The sequence below is a fragment of the Falco punctatus genome, assembly GCF_963210335.1.
Source record: "Falco punctatus genome assembly, chromosome: 10".
Classification (NCBI taxonomy): Eukaryota; Metazoa; Chordata; class Aves; order Falconiformes; family Falconidae; genus Falco; species Falco punctatus.
The window spans coordinates 24,450,828-24,471,295 of NC_137590.1; the positions used below are offsets into that span (position 1 = coordinate 24,450,828).

The 20,468-nt window shown below is 38.0% G+C and overlaps 1 protein-coding gene across 5 annotated transcripts in view; it reads left to right on the plus strand.

The window, feature by feature from the left end:
* Positions 1 to 20,468, plus strand: part of METTL15 (methyltransferase 15, mitochondrial 12S rRNA N4-cytidine) — a 188,221-nt gene that overhangs the window by 125,912 nt on the left and 41,841 nt on the right. For all 5 annotated transcript variants that reach the window (XM_080405295.1, XM_080405294.1, XM_080405291.1 and 2 more), the window contains exon 3: positions 197 to 333. In XM_080405295.1, the coding sequence (XP_080261421.1) occupies positions 197 to 333 (137 nt within the window). The remainder of the gene's footprint in view (positions 1 to 196; positions 334 to 20,468) is intronic.

A 20,468-nucleotide genomic window follows, 5' to 3' on the forward strand; every position in this document is an offset into this window, starting at 1 on the left:
CAGCTTCTAAAAAGCTTACTCTGACATGGTTCCAATTTTGCACAGAATATGAAAATATTTACAAAAAGGCATTGTGACTATATTGAATGTTATGCTTTACTACTAGCACATGAGAGAGATTAGCAACAGAAGCTTTAAAACAACAATCAGTTTATCACTGTTCTAAGGTAAAGGTGTTGTCTTTTTCACTCAACAGCGTTTCCTTGATATGACGTTTGGAGCCGGAGGTCATACTACAGCTCTTCTAGAGAAAGCCAGCGGCGTTACGGTATATGCACTAGACAGGGACCCCACAGCTTATAAAATAGCTCAGCAGCTTTCAGAATTGTACCCGTAAGTTGTCTTCTCCTTTCTTAAATATGGTCAAGGTTGATACAGTGGTATTATATTCACAATGTAATACGTTCCTGTAGTTTTAATACATAGATTTTAATGGCTTACTGTAGAATAGCATTGTATGTTCTGTGTACCCAGTTGAACAGGAGATCCAATTCAATTTATGAGTGTTTGCGTGCAACTTCTTCTGAGGTTTTGGGAGTTAAATGCATATTCTGTGCTCTGTTAATTTTGAATATGCATCAAGTAACCAATTTTATATTTTAAAATTGATTTTAAAAAGATTCTTGTGCTCTGCTTGCTTTGAGATGATTCTGATGGCAGAGCTGTACATAAAAGGATGGAATAATATACTTTCAAATGAGGTAATTTAAATATGGCTTATGAATAGTTCAATTTTTAAAAAGAAGAAAATAATTTTAATTCAGTATTAGGTTTGCTAAATATTTTGCCACTGGCTTCAGAAACTACTAAACAATTGAGTAAGCTACTGTATCTGTGTAAAGCTCATGCCTAGTTCTGTTTAGAGTGCTGAATTTGCTTGCTAAATGCAATTTTTAGGTTCTTGTTCCTTTAACTTATTCAAAAACTTTAATTTATTCAAGAAAAAACCCAGTCAGAGCATGAGTACATTCATGCAAAGGTGTGCAGTATATAAAAATGAATATAAGCTTTTCAGAAAGTGCTATTTAGATTCGAAAATAAGTAAAAATATGTAGATACAAATTAAATAATATGAAATAATTAATACTTAAGAAACCTAGGGAAAGTAGGAAGGAGAGAACACATGCTGTCAGGTTGAAAATGTTAAGAATATTTATTTCAAAAGAGATTTTACGTGAGGAAAAGCATAATGTTCCAGTAAGAAGAAAATGGGAAGAGGCAGATAAAAGGTTGACACCTGGTTGTTCAGTCATGTTTCCCCACATAAAAAAAGGAGTAGTAAGACAGCAGTGCTATTTGAGTAATGCAGAATGTGTTCCTCACCTTTTCTAAAAGAAAAGGCTGAACTGTGCATTCCTTTCTTCAAGTGCCATTGTCAGAGGCCCAGTGGGAAAAATGCAAGCTTATGACAAGGAAGCATAGCTCAGTTTCTAGTCATCCTGCTCTCTAAGACCACTTAAATATGTTTCTCTAATTTTTTAGTTCTCTGTGGGCTGAAGTGACATACAGCGTATACTTAAAAATTTGTGGAATTCCTCTCTCAAGTGTTATTTCTCCAGATAATGCTCTTTTTGACAGAATAGCGTGGAGAATATCGGCAAGGGAAAGTCCATTTACTTTTAAAGTAAGCCTGCAAAGATGTTCTACCAGATGTCATGGGAGTTGTGGTGCCTTCTATTCTTTGTGTCATAGAAAAAAAATATGTAGTCCAGATTAAAGCTAATCTTATATCTAATAAAAATGTTCTGAAACATTCACACTACATAAGACAATGATGAAAAGTCTCTTGTGACTCAATACGTGTTTATCTGTAAAGTGTCCTATGCAAACCTGGGTGTGAAGGAAGTTTGTTTTCCAGATAGGTGAAGAGATTTTACAAGTGTTGGATGCTGTTCTGCCAGTGATTGACGTAGTTATTTCTCTGCTTGCTTATATTTGAAAAGATGAGCTTTAACCAATATAGTCTTACAGTTATGTAACTTACTATGGCTTTATAAACAAAGGAGGTCTCTTAGTTCCTATTTTGGTTTGTAAAATCATTGGTTACTTGGACTCCAGACATGGTGTTGTCCACCTTTACAGACTCAAGTTATCAGTAGAATGAAGTGAATTCTCAAATAACATTAATTTTAAGTTATTAGTGAAAAGTCTTCATCTCTGAAAGATCACTCCATGCCACTTGAATATACATTGTAAGATATAGAGCAGTATTCTTACTGTTTTGGTGTTTTTCCTCATCTCCCGTCTTTTCTATTAGAACAGGTGGATCCTTTTTTAGAAGGTAAACGTATTATTTTTTTTTTTATAATGCTGTATGTCAAAAATGAAGGTAAAAGAATGTTCATATATGGTATATTTGCTCATTATTGATCTTCTTTCCTTGTGAAATCAGTTGCATAAAGTATTGTTAAATTAAAAGAGGGAAGGAGGAGGTATAAGTATATAATTTATAAATAACAGGTAAAGCTAGGATTTACTTACAAATCAGTTGTAAGTATAATGGATTTACTTATGAGATATGGAGCTTTCATAGATGGAATTTTTCATTTCAGTATTCATTAAAGGATGGTTGATCTAATATTATGGGGTTTATTGTCTGTTTTCTGCACTGTGTTAGAAGTAAATCCTTTTATCATAATTTTATCAGTTTAATTCAAATCTGTGTTGACATCTAAAGCTCAGGGAATTTTGACATCTGTATCTGGTCAGGTCTAGTCTCGGATGAAATGGTTCCCTGGTTCACCAAGGAGCCACAGAAACAGTTGTGGTATCTTAAAAATGGCAATGGCAGCATGCAGATGCAAGCTGAGAGAAATGTAGGGCTGTCCGTTCTGTAAGCACAGATGTAGATGTAAATGACTGGAGAACTGCAGCACAGAGGTATAAACTCTGTTCTTTTCCTGTACTGGGGGGGGGGGGGGGGGGGGGGGGGTTCACCTCTTCTGTTTAACATTGCTGTTTTGGAAGAGGTTATTTGACTTGCTGAAATGCTTTACTTCCTTTGGAGGTGAGGCCGCAAGGAGGGGAAAAGGCTGTTATGCAGCTGTAACCAGTAAATCTGATTCCCCCTGTGTCTGAAATTGTGAATGCAATGGGCCAACTGAAAGTCATACATCAACTGAATTTTGTGACCATTTTGTTTCACTTAGAATACTGTACCTGGTTAATTTGGGATGTTAATAAATTCCAGCATATTAACTACATGAACAGCTTGAGTCTTGCAGTAGTGTTGGCAGTAGTCCGTCCTACCATAAAAAGATTCAGTTCTATTCAGCGTTAATTGTTATTGCTTCTTCTGGTTAGGTAACATTTAATAATCTTAGTAAAATCACACAGTTCCCACTGTTACTCACTAAGAGGCTTCATTTTTAAAAGCATCCTATATCTTAAGTCACCGAGTTACAAGATTATTAAAGCTCAAGTTGCAGAAATACGCCCAAAGATATGGTCAGAAGAGGAAGTAAGTATAGTTAAATTAGGGGATTTTTCTATATTCAGGACTAATAAATGAAGTCCTCGTTGTACTTAGCAGAAAGGCAGCTGGAGTAGTAAGTCTCTAAATGAGAACATGGAGGAAAAATAATTTGATGTTTGTATTTTAGATGTGTCTCTTTGCTTCTTGGTAGTGATTTTTTCAGAACTAAGATCTGAAGAGGGTAGAGTTCTAACTGCAATTCTTGCACTCATTTAGTGTCTCTGGTTTGTTTTTTTTTTTTGTTTGGGGTTTTTTGGGTTTTTTTTGTGTGGTTTTTTTTTTCCTAAATATCTAGTGCTGCTTTAATAAGGAGAAAATGGGTCAGGGCCTGTTAGATATTCAGTGTGTGGGTGGGAATCCTTTGACGTGCTTTCTGGGGAAGCCTCTAACTTGGGAATTACTGCTGGGAATCCAGAAGAACAAGATAAAATTCAGTCAGTAGCAATATATATTACAAGTAAACCCTTTCACGCCCACTGAAAGCGAGGGGTTGGAGAGGTGGCTGAAATCTGGCAATTAACTAATATCATTGCAAGCTTTTAAGTAAGAGAAACCTATGCAAAGCCTACGCAGAGGGGACAATATGTTCTTTGTAAATCTCTGAGCAGAATAAGAGATTGTGCCCCCAAACTAAGGATAAATAGCATAAAATTCCTCACCCAATTTAACTACCATTTTATTGTAGTTCTAAAGTAGTTTTGAGATGTGATGGTGCTTGTGGGTTTTGCTTTCAGGGTTAAACTAAGTGTATAGAAAAAGTGAGATAGACCCATCAGGTTGCATTGTATGCTCTGGGGAGCATAGAATTTATTTTGTTCGGTTCTAGGGAAAACAGAACTTTTTTCAGTTGCAGTAAGCTTATTTTACATGCTTGTGAATTGTAGCTGAGTATTATATTGTTGCTGTATGTTATTTATATAAGCTGCCATTTAACTTTTGACTGTAGTGCATAAGGGATACAATTCAGAGTGTGCAATCAAGGCATACCCATTATAATGGTGCCATGGCTATATATAAGTAAGTTAATTAGTTACCTGTAGCGCTATTTCTTTCTAAAGAATTCTCCATCTATGTCAGTAACTGGCTGCTTCTCAAATGCAGGCAACATCGATGAATGAGTTGCCTTAAATATCAGATGGAAAAATGCAACTGAGAACACTAAAAAGCCCCTTAAATATGTATTAAAAAAGTGCATCTCTGTCATTTATTTTGTTCTTATTTGGGTAAGAAGCCTAAATATGTTTCCTTATAAAAGCAGAAGGAATAACAATTCTTTCTCTTGTTGCTGAAGTTCCAGCCGTGCGGGTTTCAGAATGACTGGAAACCTTCGCTTGCTTTCATACACGCGGTCTGATCCTTCAAAACAGCGGGTTCCTCAGCCAGATTGGGTACCCTGACATACACAACACATGCGACGGTCTGCTTTTCACTATTGTTTTCCCTTTTTTTGGTCTTTTCTAACTTGGTCCTTCAGTACCTTTTTGCAACCTTGCCAGCTTCACAGGGGAGGCCGCACGTGCTGCCCACCCGGAGCCCAGCGGAGCCTTTGGCCCGTCTCCCCCAGCACCCCCTGTGCCAGCGGCTGCTGCCGGCCGGGCGGGCGAGCTCTGCGCTGGGGTCAAAGCTGCCCGGGCGGCCGAGCCCAAAGCGCGGGGGTGGATGGAGCCACCTCCCGGGGGCGCCGGGCACACGGGGTGTTCCCAGGGCTCCGTGCTGGGGCCAGCCCTGTGCCATGGCTCTGCCCACGGCCTGGGCCAGGGGGGCAGCGCCCTCAGCCAGCTGCAGGGGACCCCGGCCGGGGATGGGGCACAAGGCTGGGGGGGCGGCGGGGGGAGCGGGGGGGTTCAGCCCGGAGAGGAGGGGGCTCGGGGGGGGCCTGATCCCTCCCTACAGCTGCCTGGCAGGGGCCGTAGCGAGGTGGGTGTTGGCCTCCTCTCCCAGGTAACAGGCGACAGAGTAAGAAAAAACAGCCCCGGGTTGCGCCGGGGAGGTTTAGATGGGATTTTAGGAAAAATGTCTTCACTGCACGGGCTGTCGGCACTGGCACAGGCTGCCCAGGGACGGGGCTGAGTCACCATCCCCGGAGGTGTTGAGAAGACGTGTGGATGTGACACCTGGGGACAGGGTTTAGTGGTGGGCTTGGCAGAGTTATGTTAATAGTTGGACTCAATCATCTTCAGGGTCTTTTCCAACCTAAGTGAGTCTCTGAGTGTGTGATTGGAGTGTTAGTCTTCTCTTAAATAGCATAATTATAGATGTTTCACTAACAACATCACATTGCTTGAAACTGCAATTAAATCTTTTTTGTGTACACTTAATTTTCTTTTCTTTGCAAACATAATGATTGTGTTTTAATTTGTTGTGTGGGCTGCAAAATCTATCAGTTTCAGACTGCAATCTAATAATTTCAGGTTCAGAAAGTGTTTCTGTTACATAAGTATTGGTAGGAGAGAGATAAACACCTTCTCAGTGGTCATTGATACCAAGTGTCACAAACTCTGTATCCAAAACTGGCTTATTACTTTGGGATGTTCCATGGCAAAAATGAAAGCAAACTGGTGGAAGAAGCCAGAATCATGTAATCCTGCTTTCTGAGAGAAGTGCCGGTTTTCCCCTCTCCCTGTAAATGTTGCCTAAACTCAAGCAAATGAGGAAAACATGTTGACTGATTAAAAGGGAAATTTCATGGCAGACAAAGGAAGTCTTTGTTTTCCCATGGTTGAAGCAACTCTTTAGTTAAGTTGTCCTCAGTCCTGTTCATTGTAAGCTTTACGAAGACAATATATCTCTATTTTGGGGTACACAATGCTCAGTAGTCCATGATACTGAAAAAGAAAAGTGGGGAACTCTTCCAGGTATTTTTGGTATTTAAGAAAAAAGACAAAACAGTCAACCTGTGAAAAAAAATTTTGCAACTATTTCCATAAAAAACACATAGAACCATGTTCAGTGATTTTTTTTTTTTTTTTTTTTAATGTTCTTTGCCATGTATGTGTGTGTGTATCTGTATCTTATGCTCATGTGGTAGGTTAACCTTGGGTGGATGCCAGATGCCCGTCAAAGCTGTTCTATCACTCTCCTCCTCAGCTTGACAGGGGAGAAATAAATATCACAAAAGGCTTGTGGGTTGAGATAAGGACAGGGAGAGATCACTCGCCAGTTACTGTCACCGGCAAAACAGGCTCAACTCAGGAAAGTTAATTGAATTTATTGCCAATCAAATCAGAGTAGGGTAATGAGACATACAACCAAATCTTAGGACACCTTCCCCCCACTCCTCCCTTATTCACAGACTCAATTCCTGATTTCCTTCCTGAGTGGCGAGGGGGATGGGCAATGGGGGTTGTGGTCAGTTCATCCCATGGTGTCTCTGCCACTCCTTCATCCTCAGGGGGAAGGCTTCTTACACTTGTTTCATGCTCCAGCGTGGGGTCCCTGCCATGTGAGACGGTCCTCCATGAACTCTTCCAGCGTGAGTCCTTCCCATGGGCTGCAGTTCTTCATTAACTGCTCCAGCGTGGGCCCCCCCGGGTCACGCGTCCTGCCAGCGACCCTGCCCCAGCCTGGGCTGCCCAGGGGGTCACATCCCCCTTTGGGCACCCCCTGCCCCGGCGTGGGGCCCTCTGTGGGCTGCAGGTGGGGGTCTGCCCCCCCGATACCCTCTGTGGGCTGCAGGTGGTGGTCTGCCCCCCCCCCCCCGATACCCTCCGTGGGCTGCAGGTGGGTATCTGCTCTGCTGTGGTCCTCCACTGGCGCAGGGGCACAGCCTGCCTCACCATGGTCTTCACCGCAGGCTGCGGGGGAATCTCTGCTCTGGCACCTGGAGCATCTTCTGCACTGACCTGGGTGTCTGCAGATTTGTCGCTCCCACATAGTCTCGCTCCTCTCTCCAGCTGCTGTTGCACAGCAGGTTTTTCCTCTTCTTAAATACATTATCCCAGAGGTGATACCACTGTTGCTGATGGGCTCAGCCTTGGCCAGCAGCCGATCCATCTTGGAGCCAGGTGGAACTTGCTCCATTTGACATGGGGGAAGCTTCTGGCATCTTTCAGAGAAGCCACCCCTGTAGCCCCCCTGCTACCAAAATCTTGCCATGCAAACCCAATACAGCTCAGCATCAGCTTCTTACATAACTGATGGTGTTAACTAGCTGAACTAAATGTTATAGGATTATTTTCTTAATTTACTTAACATTCCTGTGGTAATACTCTGAATTGTTATTGCAGTCATATACTCGTGGTTACAAATAATATGTGTCTGCCAAAGAATCTGAAAGTTAAGTTTATTGGTTTTGTGAGGGATTTTAGATCAGGGAGCTGAAGTGGAGCGACTGACATGCAGTGCTATGCAAAGACCAGTTCGTTAACATTTTGTTGAGTATTGCCTGGCTAAATCAAGAGATAATGGGAACAAATGCTGATGCTTCTTCAATAAGAGCATATTTTTAATTAGTCTTTCAGCAGAATAATTTAATTTCTCTGAATATAAATACTTTGTAAAATTTCTAACAATTTGTATCTGTATTTGTATACTACAACCATGCATGTACATATTGCACTGAGCACCTGCAGGTGCCTGGGTGCCTACACCAGTCCCCAGAGTTACCATCAGCTCTTGTTATGTATTGTAATTGGGAACAGCAACGTAGAGATGGAAAAACAAAATTATACTGTAAAAATGCATAGTAGAAATCAAATACTATACAATATAAAATATGTTTTAATATATTTACTTTTGAAAAAATCTGTTAAATGTGATATTGTAGAGAGGAAGTGCAATGTGAAGTATATATGAACTTTTTATCGCACTGCACCCCGCAGACAGTTAAGAGAAGTGGCAGGGCTGGTTAACCCTCAGTCACAGTAATCCATTTACGCATTGTTGACTGGCTCTGTAAAAAGTTAATTTGAGAAACTCCTATAACTGAGATAGCAACAAAAAATATTTTTATAATGAATAAGCTATTTTTACAATTAATCATAGAGACCAGTAGCAAGTAATGGCGTAAAACAGGGGGGTGGTATGTAACTGCTAGTATCCTGTGAGCATCAAAAGTCTTCTCAATACTTTCTATGGACAGGGAAAGTTACTGTCCTCAAGAGTGTGCATAATATGTTTTTGCTTAAGGAATAAAGGCACAGATTGAAGTTAGTTGCTGAGCAGTGCAATATTTTCTGTCTAGTATGTCCGTCTTTTCTCTTTTGTGTTTTATTGATGTTTATAGGATATTTGAAAAACAGAAGTATTGATGAGATTGTCACCCATGGAAAATAACACAAGGCACAATCTAGAGGATACCTTACATCTTTTCAGTACGTGTATCTATTCATATAAGCAGAATGCATTTTTTTGGCTTAAACAGGGCACATTTCATGTGGAAATAGTCATAGATATATGAACACCTTCTAAGCATCTTCAAAATGTAGCATAATTTAAGACCAGGTAGGCAAACAGTACTTCTTTATAAAAGGAGGTGGAAGAGAAATGATGCACAAGTCCAAGTGCTTCTTTAAAACAGTGTGTAGCTTGATATTAGAAGTAAGTTTGGAGCTAGGAGAAAGTCATGAAGATGGTAACATGAATAGGTGACAAATGTGAGTCTACTAGTTGGGCAGATAACCAGTTTTCAGGTGTCAGCCTGAAGCTTGAGAAGATCGAGTGAATTGGATGCAACAGTTTGTCTAAATATCTTAAGACCTACCCCTGCAGTTTCAGTAACCCCTGTGTTACCCAGTTGAAAGTGTATGTATCCACGGTCTTTAAGATATAAAATCCCTATTTTACTTTTTTTATGGGGAGAGAAAAAGCCTAGAGGAAGGCAAGTTTGTGAGTTATCTGAAGTAAAGGAAAATTGTTTCTAGAATAAGCAAGTTGCCCAGCAGCCTGCAGTAAGCGTACCATTCATGCAGTCGTGTTTTACTGTGGCTCTTTTGTAAGGTTCAGCTTCCAGCATGTTTGCTCTTTTCCTCAGAGGCAGATGTGAAAAAGCTCATACACTGCAGCCTACAGAGTGGGCACATGTTAAAGTGTGAGTTGCCATCACATCCATGTATATGGGAAAGTCTGAATGGAGTCCTAAACTAAGATTCTTTTTTTCTCAGTGCCAATGCTGTCCATGCAGTGGGTCTTAAAACTGGTATTTAGCTCCAGTGGTGGAAGTTGTTAACTGTTGTATCCACGAGAAGCCAGAAAACAGCTCTTACATTACAGTTAGTAAGGGCAGGAGAGATTGTGCTTTATGTTGACTGAAGCAGGTTAATCTGTATGTTTGGCAGGCCTCGGCAGAGCTTTTTATGCTCAAGGTATAGGATGTTAAGGATTGATGAATGTGGTATCAACGTCTCGTATCTTTCCATCACAGAATTCTTTTAGCACCGTATCATACCAGAATTTTAATACTGAATGACAACAATAAGCTCTATCTGCTGAATTTAAACACTATAAATTTATCAAAATCACTTCAGAGCTCAATTTTTTTTCTGCCTCAGCTGCAACCAAATACTGTCCTGACCTGGCTCTTACTTAATCTGCGTAGCTGATGCATTGAGGTGGGATGGTTACAGACCATCTCCAGTACAGTAGCTGAGTTTAAGTTTTGTGTAATGGTTGCATAGAAGAGAAGTCCTTGTGTGCACTGTTTACGTCTTAAAGGAGTACGGTATCTTGTAAGAACATAGCGATGCCCAAATACTGCCTCTGCATATACAGTGGCACTAGTTTCAGGGCATGTGGTTTTGTTGACACTCCCACTAAAGCTTTATTTAGCAATAGAAATATTTGGAGAATGATTAAGTACTAATCAGCCTATCAAGACTCATTCTATGTACAAGATTCTATTAATCTTTTTTATGCTATCTATTTGTTTTGTTTTGGCAAGATTATCTGATAGCTATAGTATTAAAATTATTTTCGATGTCATAAATGTAGGGTTTGTCTTCGTTTTCATACATAACATCTCATGTGACAGTGCTAGTTTTAATGTAATTTCCAGTCAGATGAGTGAGGACAGCCCTTTTATATGTTACTAGTTTAGGAAAACAAATTGCTGCCTTTTTGATCTGAGTAATCTTGAGAGAAGCAGCAGCATTATATTATTTCAGTAGGAAAGCCTTAGAAGAGATGTTGACTGAATTGAAGTTCTGAAGGAAAGTTTGCGAGCATTAGGCTTAAAATAATGACCGGTTTTATTTCCTTGATTTTTCCTGTTGCTGTTATCGAGTCATTTTACATTTGAGTATTGTGTACACATATATCTGAGTCATCTTAGACATCTTTAGACAACAGAAGTACAGGTCAAGCAGCTTAATTATTTTCCAGCCTGAGAAACTACAGCTTTTAGACCACAGATATTGATCAAGAAATGAACAAATGTTAAATGTAGGTTTTCTCCTGTCACAGTTTTTTGTTAGTGTTTCTAGGAATGCTATTTCCTAAGTTGATGAAGAGGGGTAAGAAGCTTCTGAAATAATTTAAAACATTCAAAACCCTCTAGGTGTTGGTTGAGTACATGGAGCTGAATGTGGGTGATTTGAATTTCTTTTCAGTACAAATGTCTAGATTCCTAGTTTATTTTTAACGACATTGTATATACCTGCTAGCTCAACTTCATGTGGAATGCAGTGCCAAGTGTTGCTTTAACCAGCAGTAGTTTCAGACATGTCCATTGTATTGGTTTTTTTTAATTTGTCTGTATCATGTGGTACAAAAGTGCTCAAGAACATCTTTAAAGTTTAATGTTATAGCTCTTACATGCAGATTGTTTCTGAGGACAGTTCTGTGAAGCTTAACTTGTGTTGTATTTTTTTTTTTTTCTAAAAGGAACAAATGCCTTTATTTTTTAAAGTAAATGATTATCATGCTGAAGCAATCTTTGAACTGACATGATCCATAAAGGATACACTGACTTTTCTTTTCAGCCACTTTTCTGTTATATTGGTTTTGATGAGGAAGTTTCTTACAGTTGTTTGTATGACTTAGGTACTTTTATATCACTTTTGTAACCATATCATTACTGAAGTACATGTGTAAAACATTTTTGTTTGAACTTAAATTCCATGAAAAACATTTAAAAATGTATGTGCCAAAAAAAATATTGAAATATATTTTATAAGCATTTAAAGCATTATTTTTTTTTTTGTAGCTGAAGAGCTGAGTTCCGAGTACATTTTCATTACAGAAAAAAACACTTTGGTGTTTATAAAAATAATCAGCATTTTGTAAAGGAAACTGGCATTTTGTAAAGGAAACTGATAAAGAGTATTCCTTTCAGTATTTTTATTTTTTTTTTTTTTTCATAACAGCAAAACTCAAGATGCTGCTTTTTTTCAGTGAGACGGAGGAGGAGAAGAGATTATTCTAATCTGAAGTTTTTTGCACCTGGTAGCTAGTTGTTTACAGATTATTATTTTTTTCTATTGAGAAGATGTCATCTTCATATTCCTCAACAACAGTTAGTATTTTAGCTTGCTGTTTGTCAAGAGCTGTATATTTAGCTTATTTTTGTTCGCATTTACAGTAAGAGGCATTGAGGCACCAAGCACAAAACAAGAGGACATAAACTGTGTTGAAATACTCCTCCTTGTATCAGACAATAAACATAAAAGTATATTTCATCAGTGCACAGAAAAAAATTATAGAGAAGAAGATTCCAGCATTTTCATATGGAGGTGGAGATGATATAAATATGTGGGCAAAAAGGTGCTTTTCACTTACTAAGAGAAGGTCAAAACTTAACTATGAAATACAACTATGTAGAGAAGTTGATTTCAAGTTCAGATTATTTTTCTGATTGAGTCATTATACTTCAAGTACTATTATTCTTATCTTAGATACGTTAGGACTATGCATGTAAGTGACATAGACCATAAAAATGAGTTACTTTGACTACATAATTCTATTTTTTTCTTGTCATAATAATAAACATCATTTGCATTTTAATTTGATTTTGGCCTTTGTGACTCAGCCGTGCCAAGTGTTGTGCAGAATATTCAAAGGACTGAAAGTAAAATCAGACATTTAATTGCTGGCTTTGTATTTGGATGCCTGAAAAACACAGCAGCTTAGCTTGATCGGGCAGCAAAGATTTGGACAGAGAGATTTCAGTGAATTTCCATGTAAAATCTTGGTGGAGAAAACACGTAACTTGGAACAGAAGTTACCTGTGGCCTTGTCACCACTGAATGGTGCTGGTGTTTGAGACCAATATTGACTCATAAGTGGTCTTAACTTTTGGCACACACAGATTTATAAGGAATAATACAAATGTCATGTCTCAACAACAGAAACAATCTGTAATATTGGTGCTGTTTACTGCATAGTCTTACACTGATCATGAGAAGTTGGAAGCTGCTGAAACTTTTAACTATGAGTCAGAAAAACAACCAGTTTTTCTGATAATGATATCCAGATTGGCCGTTCATCTTCAAGGTGATCTGTTTCACCTGCTAGGTGGGGAAGGGAAATAAGAGGATAAGCAGCGTTCCCCTCCCCCAACCCACTATGTCTTTATCTCTGGGAAAGCACCTTTTTTTTTTTTTTTTTTTTAAATTCTAATTCCAATGATTACATGGGGACCTGAAAACCTGCACCTTTGCCCCTCTGAAGAAACTAGGAACAAATTCCTGTGAAACTGGGAGAGCAGCTATTAAAACCCCAACTTTTCTGCTACCACGGAAGGCCTTATCCACTTCTGCTTTGTCTCTTCCCACCCTTTCTGAAGACGTGCTGCATGTTACTGTATTTTCCGTCAGTTTAAGGTAGTAGTTCATCCTCCTTCATCTCATTCATGACTCCTAGCGGTTCCTAATGATTAGAGTGGATCTATTCCTAATGAACAGATTTTGCCACAAAAGACAAGGCAAAAATCTTACTCAGTTGACTGAGCATCAGAATGACTTTTCCTTGCAATGCAGCCCAGGTTGAGGTGGAACAAAGTGTGACCAGCCAAGTATGGAGCAGAAGAGTATTCTTACTGAATTCAACCATTCCCTCAGTATGCCTTTGTCAAAAGAAGTGGATGTTAGCGCTTGGTGAGCCCAATATTAAGATAAAACCTTCATGCATTTAGTAATATTTGATCCAAGAACTGATAATATATGAAATTATGCTAGTACCTTTTCATCTTCTTTTAAAAAAAAAGAATAAAAGGAAAAATATCTGTATCACGACAGAGTTGAATGTGCTGTTTATTACTTTTCCAACTAGCAAGACCAAAGTGTGTGCCCATTTTGCATAATCGGTGCAGTCACTTTGTGAAACGTTATTCAGAAATGCAGCGAAGCTCATTTCACTTTGAGGGAATTTGGGGAGCATCGTGGATACTGTCTTCAGGAGTATAAAGGGCAACTTCTTAGTTCAAGCTAACAAAAATTGGTGTTTATATTTATATATATAACATATAACATGTATATAACATACAATTTTCTTCTTATGTACAGAGTTACTGTTTCCAAGGTGAATCTATTATGTGTCAAAACCCACAGTTAAGAAAAGACTGAGTATGAAGGTTAATGATAGTGTAGTATTTATCCTGGTAATGAGGGGAACCCTGCAAATAAGATGATTTTTACAATATACTTAAGGTAGGATTTTTCTGTTGTGGCTTATGACTTGTGTTGTACGAATGATCTTAATTTGTAATTAAAATTTTACTCTTTTTTGCCTTCAAAATAACCTTTTTATCAAATTCAAATAAATTAACAATAGTAATAACTAAAATGGCTGGTAATAATGAGAAATTATATGATCAATCATGAAACTGTTGACCAGCCTCTGAGCTGTTTTTAAGATTTGCCCTATACTACAAAGTAGATGAGACCTCTCACATCATTCTTGTGGTAGAGAATTTCCAGATTGCTGTTCCTAGATGTCTGGAATACAACAGTTTTTTGGGCAATTTAGTAGAATAAGCAGCAGGCATGGTATTCTTGGTCTCATTTGTTCCTTTGTTTTGCATGGTCCCATACCCGATGGACAGGTCATCAATGCTATGTCCAAAGGAAACCTTGTATTTCTGTTTCTTTGAATGTTTTGCAGATAACAAGTGGACTGGAAAAGAAGCTGCTGTAGGCTTTTGATAGTAATTTGATGTCCTTTTCAATAGCTGTTTGCTTGAGACACTAGTTTATTATACACTCAGGATTATTGCAGCCAGAAATATGAATAAAACAAAATTCTACTGAATTGAAAAAACTTTTTCAAATTCTAGAATTAATTTCCTGTGGAATGATTTCATGGCTTGAAGACTTTATCTTACTGACACTAGAAATAAGGACTGAATCTCATTCTATAATCAGGGGGGATTTCTTTTTTTCAAAGGGATGTGTTTCCATTTTTAATTCTCAGCGAGTAAGATATTGAACATTGTGAAATAGAAGTGTGCAGAACTAAAAATGTCTTGTCCTCTTCTCAACTATAACTACAGAAAAAAAAGTCAGTGTGTGGCTGCCAGTCTGGAAGCTTCTCAACGAGTCAGTGTGGCAAGTTTATTAGAAATAGATTAATATGTAGTAACATACAGTACACACAAGAAAATGTATCCTTTCATTCTGCAGCCACATATGTAGTATATACACACTTTAATTACTGAACCTTATGTAGGTTTTCAACTCAAAATTACATTCCTCTGTCAGGTCTGACAGGGCTTTCTCTCTGGAGGGAAGCTCTCCTCTCTTGTTAGTCTTCCAGGTGCAAATCACACATGGATCCATTGTACCAATAGCCTTTGGATCCAGCTTTTTAGTCTGTGCATTCAGTTTGTGCCTTTCACGTTGGCTACCAAGGTAAGAGAGAGGGAAAAAATCAAACCGTATATTAAAATCAAATTAAATCTGCTGTTTAACTGTTATCCACAGAACCAGCTACTTTGTCATAGAAAGCAATTAGGTTGGTCATAAATCTTACGTTGGCTGTTCTCATCTTGTTCGTCATGTGCTCGGAAATAGTTTCCATGAGGACTTACTATATAATTTCCACAATGATGAAAGTGAGGGCTGCCAGCCTGTACTTCTCTGGACTTTGTAGTCCAAAGACAAAAAAAAGATTTTGATCCTTCTTGACAGTTTTTTGAAGCTATCATGGCACTGACCTTTTTCTAGTCACCACGGACCTGATCATCCCAGTGTCTTAAAGCTGACAGAGGGTCTTCAAGGTAACATCAGCCAGCTGTCTTGACACTTTCAGGTATGTGTCATCTCATCTCCTAGCCTTGTACATGCCCAGCTGCTCTATGTGACATCTTGCGTGGTCCTCCTATACTGTGGTATTAGCACATTTCCCTCCTAAACAGTGGGCACTGGGAGCAGGTTTTGCCATGCCATTTTGTAGTCTTCCATGTCTTGATGACATATCCCCTCCCAGTTTTAGCTTCAGGCAGATTTAGGTGTTCCTAATTCCAGCTCAGCACAATCCAGCTCAGGATTTTTGCTTTTATACACCATGGTAGCTTGTCCTGCTCTTTCTCTTAGCCCTCCTTTTTTTGCCATTGTCAGAATTTCCCTGTTGAGCCAAGCTGGACTCTTGGTGTGGCTGCCCCCCCCTTTTTTTTTTTTTTCCTTTTGCTTTTTTCAGAGGGCGATGGATGCCCTTGCACTTTGTGGCGATTGTTGATGGGAACAGACCCGCTGTCCTGAGCTCCTTTGTGCATCAGGAGAGCCTCCCAAGGCCTCCTGCTTACCCATTCCCAAAGCAGCCTGAGGGCTTCCTGAATCCTGGGATTTTTAGTCTACTTGTCTTCCTCACTGCCATAAGGGTCATCAGCAATTTTCCTGAAGTCTTAGACTGCATAAGGGCACTGTCTAACCTAGGATCTAAGATGTCAATATTAGAAAATATTTTTAGACTGTTTTATGCCTTCCATGAAGAATCACCTGTTAATGCACCATTCACTGTCATTCCTCCAAAATCTGTTTGAGGTTGTCTCAGGAGATGAGACACCTAAAGTCAAATATTGTTGGAATGCTTGCTCCTGATGCCGAAAGGGTTTTACCAATTCCATCTTTTTGTTAATATGGGTATTGTGTAGTTTACTACAAGTACCCCCTTTGGCGCTGTATGAAACTGGCCCAGAATTTCTTACTACATTAACAGCCTTTGTCCAATTTTCATGTACTTCTGCATTTGTTGTAGTCTTTTTTATTTTTTTTTCTTTCCTCTTTTCCTTACAGGAAAACTTACTGATTGCCAGAAAGCAGTTAAATATGAGGATGGAGTTTGTATGTTAATTAATATGGGGAAGACCATTTCTGATAAATTTCATTAACAGTTTAATTCCATTTTTCATTTATAAAATGAATGAAGTTTCAAATACTCTTAGCACTGAAAAGTTTAAATTGCCTTTAACAAATGTGAGTTGTAATTTATAGTTTGGTCCTAAAAAGCTATTGAAGAAGAGAAACACTATAACCTGAATAACACATCAATTACTAAAATGACCTCTTAAGATTAATTAGTCAACCGTGTCATTGACAACTTTGCTTAAACTCAGCAGAGAGCATTATATGTGTTAGAGGTGAAGCTGAGCTCAGCGGAATTCTGTTTTAAAAATATCGGCAGTATTGTGATTCTAAATGCTGCCAAATCCTGAAATCATTATGACTGACTTGAAGCTGTTTTGAATATGTCCATGTTTTTTTTTTAAAAAAAAGAAAATCTAAACCGTGCTGTAAATATTAAGCAACTTTATGATAAGTTGAAAAGTGTTTTTTCAAACATCAAGTTCTGAGAGTGTTTTTTCTTTAAGGTTTTGGGGAGATTTTGTTAAGATTCCTGTGTAAAAGTAAAATTGCACGTGAGTGACAGCTTGCTACTTTGTTGCTTTACCACCTATGATAGGATTTGTACAGAAAGAATTGTGGTTCAAGGTTCAGCGCTTCTTGTTAAGCGTTAGTGTATTGGGAAGCAAAGCCCTTCTCTCAAGTAGCGTGTGGTCCTGGAAGGGTTTCCGTGCAGGTAAGAGGACTGGATATCTACATTTGACTTTATTTTAGTATTACATGTTTTAAAGAAAAAGCAGAGTAGACCTTTATTGGTTTAGGCCATATCCTAAGTCAATGACATTCAGGATGAGGAAGACAGTTCTTAAACTAGTGGGGTTTCAAAAAAAACCCCCAAACTTTTATAAGGTGTTTTGTTCCTTCTTCCCTGCTGCAATACTCAGTCCAGTCACAACCTGTTTAACACATCTCTAAAGCGCTTTGGTCAAACTGAATATTTTAAGCTTGAATGACAATTTCAGTAGTTTTATATGAAAAAAATATGCACCCTTTAACTAGAACCAGAATGTTCTCAGTGTTTTGGCTTTCTGACGTCTTTCTGTCCCATAATCAACTTTAAGAGGTACTGCAGGTGGCTTGGAGGTAGAGTGAGTTAACGATTAATAAGGATTTACGCAGCTTTTTGCGTCACTTTTTATTTCCAAATCATTTGCTAACAAGTCACCTAAGGGCTTAAAATCGACCAGGACAATAAACAGCAGGAGCCTGTGGTGCAACTGATGCTGATGAACAAAGAAAATGAATTATAGAAGTCAAAATAAGTATTTTATTGGTTGCACTTGATACTATAAAATTTTGTTTTATTGTAAGGAATACAAAGAACCAATTAAAATAATGTTTTCTGTTGTAATTTTATGTAGAACTTTAACTTTCCTCTTTATATGTAATGCAGTAATTATTCAGTTTATCAAATGTTGCTGTATGGCTTTTTCTCAAGAACATTCACTCAAGTGGGTATCAGTCTTAGTACGTAATTTTTTCAGTTTTGGTTTTTTTTTTTTCCTTTTTCTGGTTTTCATAAATCTCTCTGGAGGTTGCCATTACAGCAGGAAGGTATTTTATCTTCAAATATTATAGAACTAGAACAGCAACAAACCCAGCCATTTCCATGACCACGTTAAAGATTTCTGTCCAAAGAATATGCTTTCTTGTTTTGTTCTTATGTTCCTTTTAAACCTTAGGGTCCTTTCAAATAAGATGGTCTTTTATAAACATTTAACTAATGAAAGCAGTTGTCTTCCAAAGAGACAAAACTTTGAATGTGAAACAATGGGATATATTATTTTCCTTTTTTTTTAAACCACATTCTGCTCTAAGGTACTTGATTGCATTCACTTATAAATACGCAGTTCCTGTTTTTCTGACAAAGCTTGGACAAACTTTCTTTTGTCACTTCAAAATTTTCCTCACAGATTGCATATAGTAGTACTTATCTAGTTTGATTACAAATACTGATTTTTGCAATTGGTGCTGAGCTTGCTTCCCTACTTCCACAGGGTCTTATAATGCTGAAGTCTTTTCTGCTGAAAGTGTAGGCACTATAGGTAACTTGGAAGTCTGTCACAGGCCTTCTATAAGGGTGGGGTTTCATGTATGTGAGCTTTGATCCGCGGTGCTGCAAGCTTTTTGAATTTCCCATGCTTTGGGGGATACATGTAATGTAATTAATTATAATTAATATTTTTGAACTAAACATACCCTACAGTCAAAATGACAACTATTGCTATTCCTAAACTAGACTGAAGTTAATGTGTCATGCTTTTTTTTTCCCCTGGAAATACGTATTACAGTTCTGATCAGTTTTAAAGGTCTTTGAAAGCTATGCAGTTATTGCAAGACTGTATGATTTATATGCTAAAGCAGTAGGCATTTTGGTTTTATTTTTAGTTAAAAGAAGGAAAGAAGCTGAAACTATAGCAGTTGAATGTCCTGTGATTGCCATCATTATTTTTCTGAAATTGCTTTTGTGGCTTAAACAGAAGGCACATAAATTGTTAATATGGCATGTTGTGCAGTATACTAAATAAATTGAAAATGTCTATTAAAGTGTGCATGTTACAGTTAGTAGCTTAAAAGAGTTTGGATATGTGCTTTGTGTTATCATGTCACACAGTCTTCTGAATGTATCGTGATGATATATGATGTATTTTTCTAGTAAAATTATATTTCAAATTATATATTTCCAGTATGTTGAATAATTTGTATTAAGTGAATGTGTAGCAAAGTGAAGCTACGTTATTCTGGTATACAAAAATGCTGAATATAGTTAGATGTAAAAGGGGTTTCTCTTAGCTAGATTGGCTAACCCTGTATTTGTTTGAGAGAAGTCTATGGGAACTTGGATTGCAAGGTTTGATCTGTTCTTTGCTTATGCTGTGGTTCATAACTATGGCTCATAATTATGAAATGAATGCTTTCTAGCAGTTTGCGCTAGGAGCTTTCATCATTGTGTTGTCTTTATCTCTCATAGAAAAATTTTGGTAATAGACTACTCTGTTGTTTATCAAAGATTGGGAAAGGAGCATTAAACATGGGCTCATTACTGTGTATAATGCGATTTCAGTGCTCCTAGATGAATTTACACCACACTTGGGCACTGATCTTCAGCACAAACAGGATCATACCTTTTGTAGGCTATTTTGCAGAGCAACGACGTTGTCAATCATGGCTTTTGTTGAAGAGTTTTAGGAGTCTTAGGCTCCACAAATCAAGAGCATCTTCCCCTCTTTTCCTCTTGCTTGCTAAGAAAGCATTCTTTCCAGAACCCCAGTGCTCATATTAACAGACTCAAATCAGACTTTCAGATCCTGAGGACCTGAAATTGTATGTGGTGTGTGTTGCTTTGACAATAATTGCAAAGCACTTAGGATTGCCACTTAAAAATGGAACAGCTAGACTTCTTCACCTGTCTCAGAAAATTGTCTTATAAAATTAGGGTATAATAGGGTTTTCTAACAGCATAAGCAATTACAAGAGAAAAGCAGTATGCAGAAAACTGATTTTTCTGTTAAACTTATTAATCAAGTTCTTCCTTCATTGCCTGAGTACTTGATTTGTCTTTCAAGTCTGGCCACTTGATTTCTTCATCTCAATCTGAAGTTAACCTTTCCCAGTTTTCTTAAAACTTGATCTTTTAATTTGTTATTCAAAGTTTTTTGTCTTTTCTGTATAAGCTTTGAAAACAGTGCAACGGAAGAAGGTGCTACTAACTCTTCATTTCT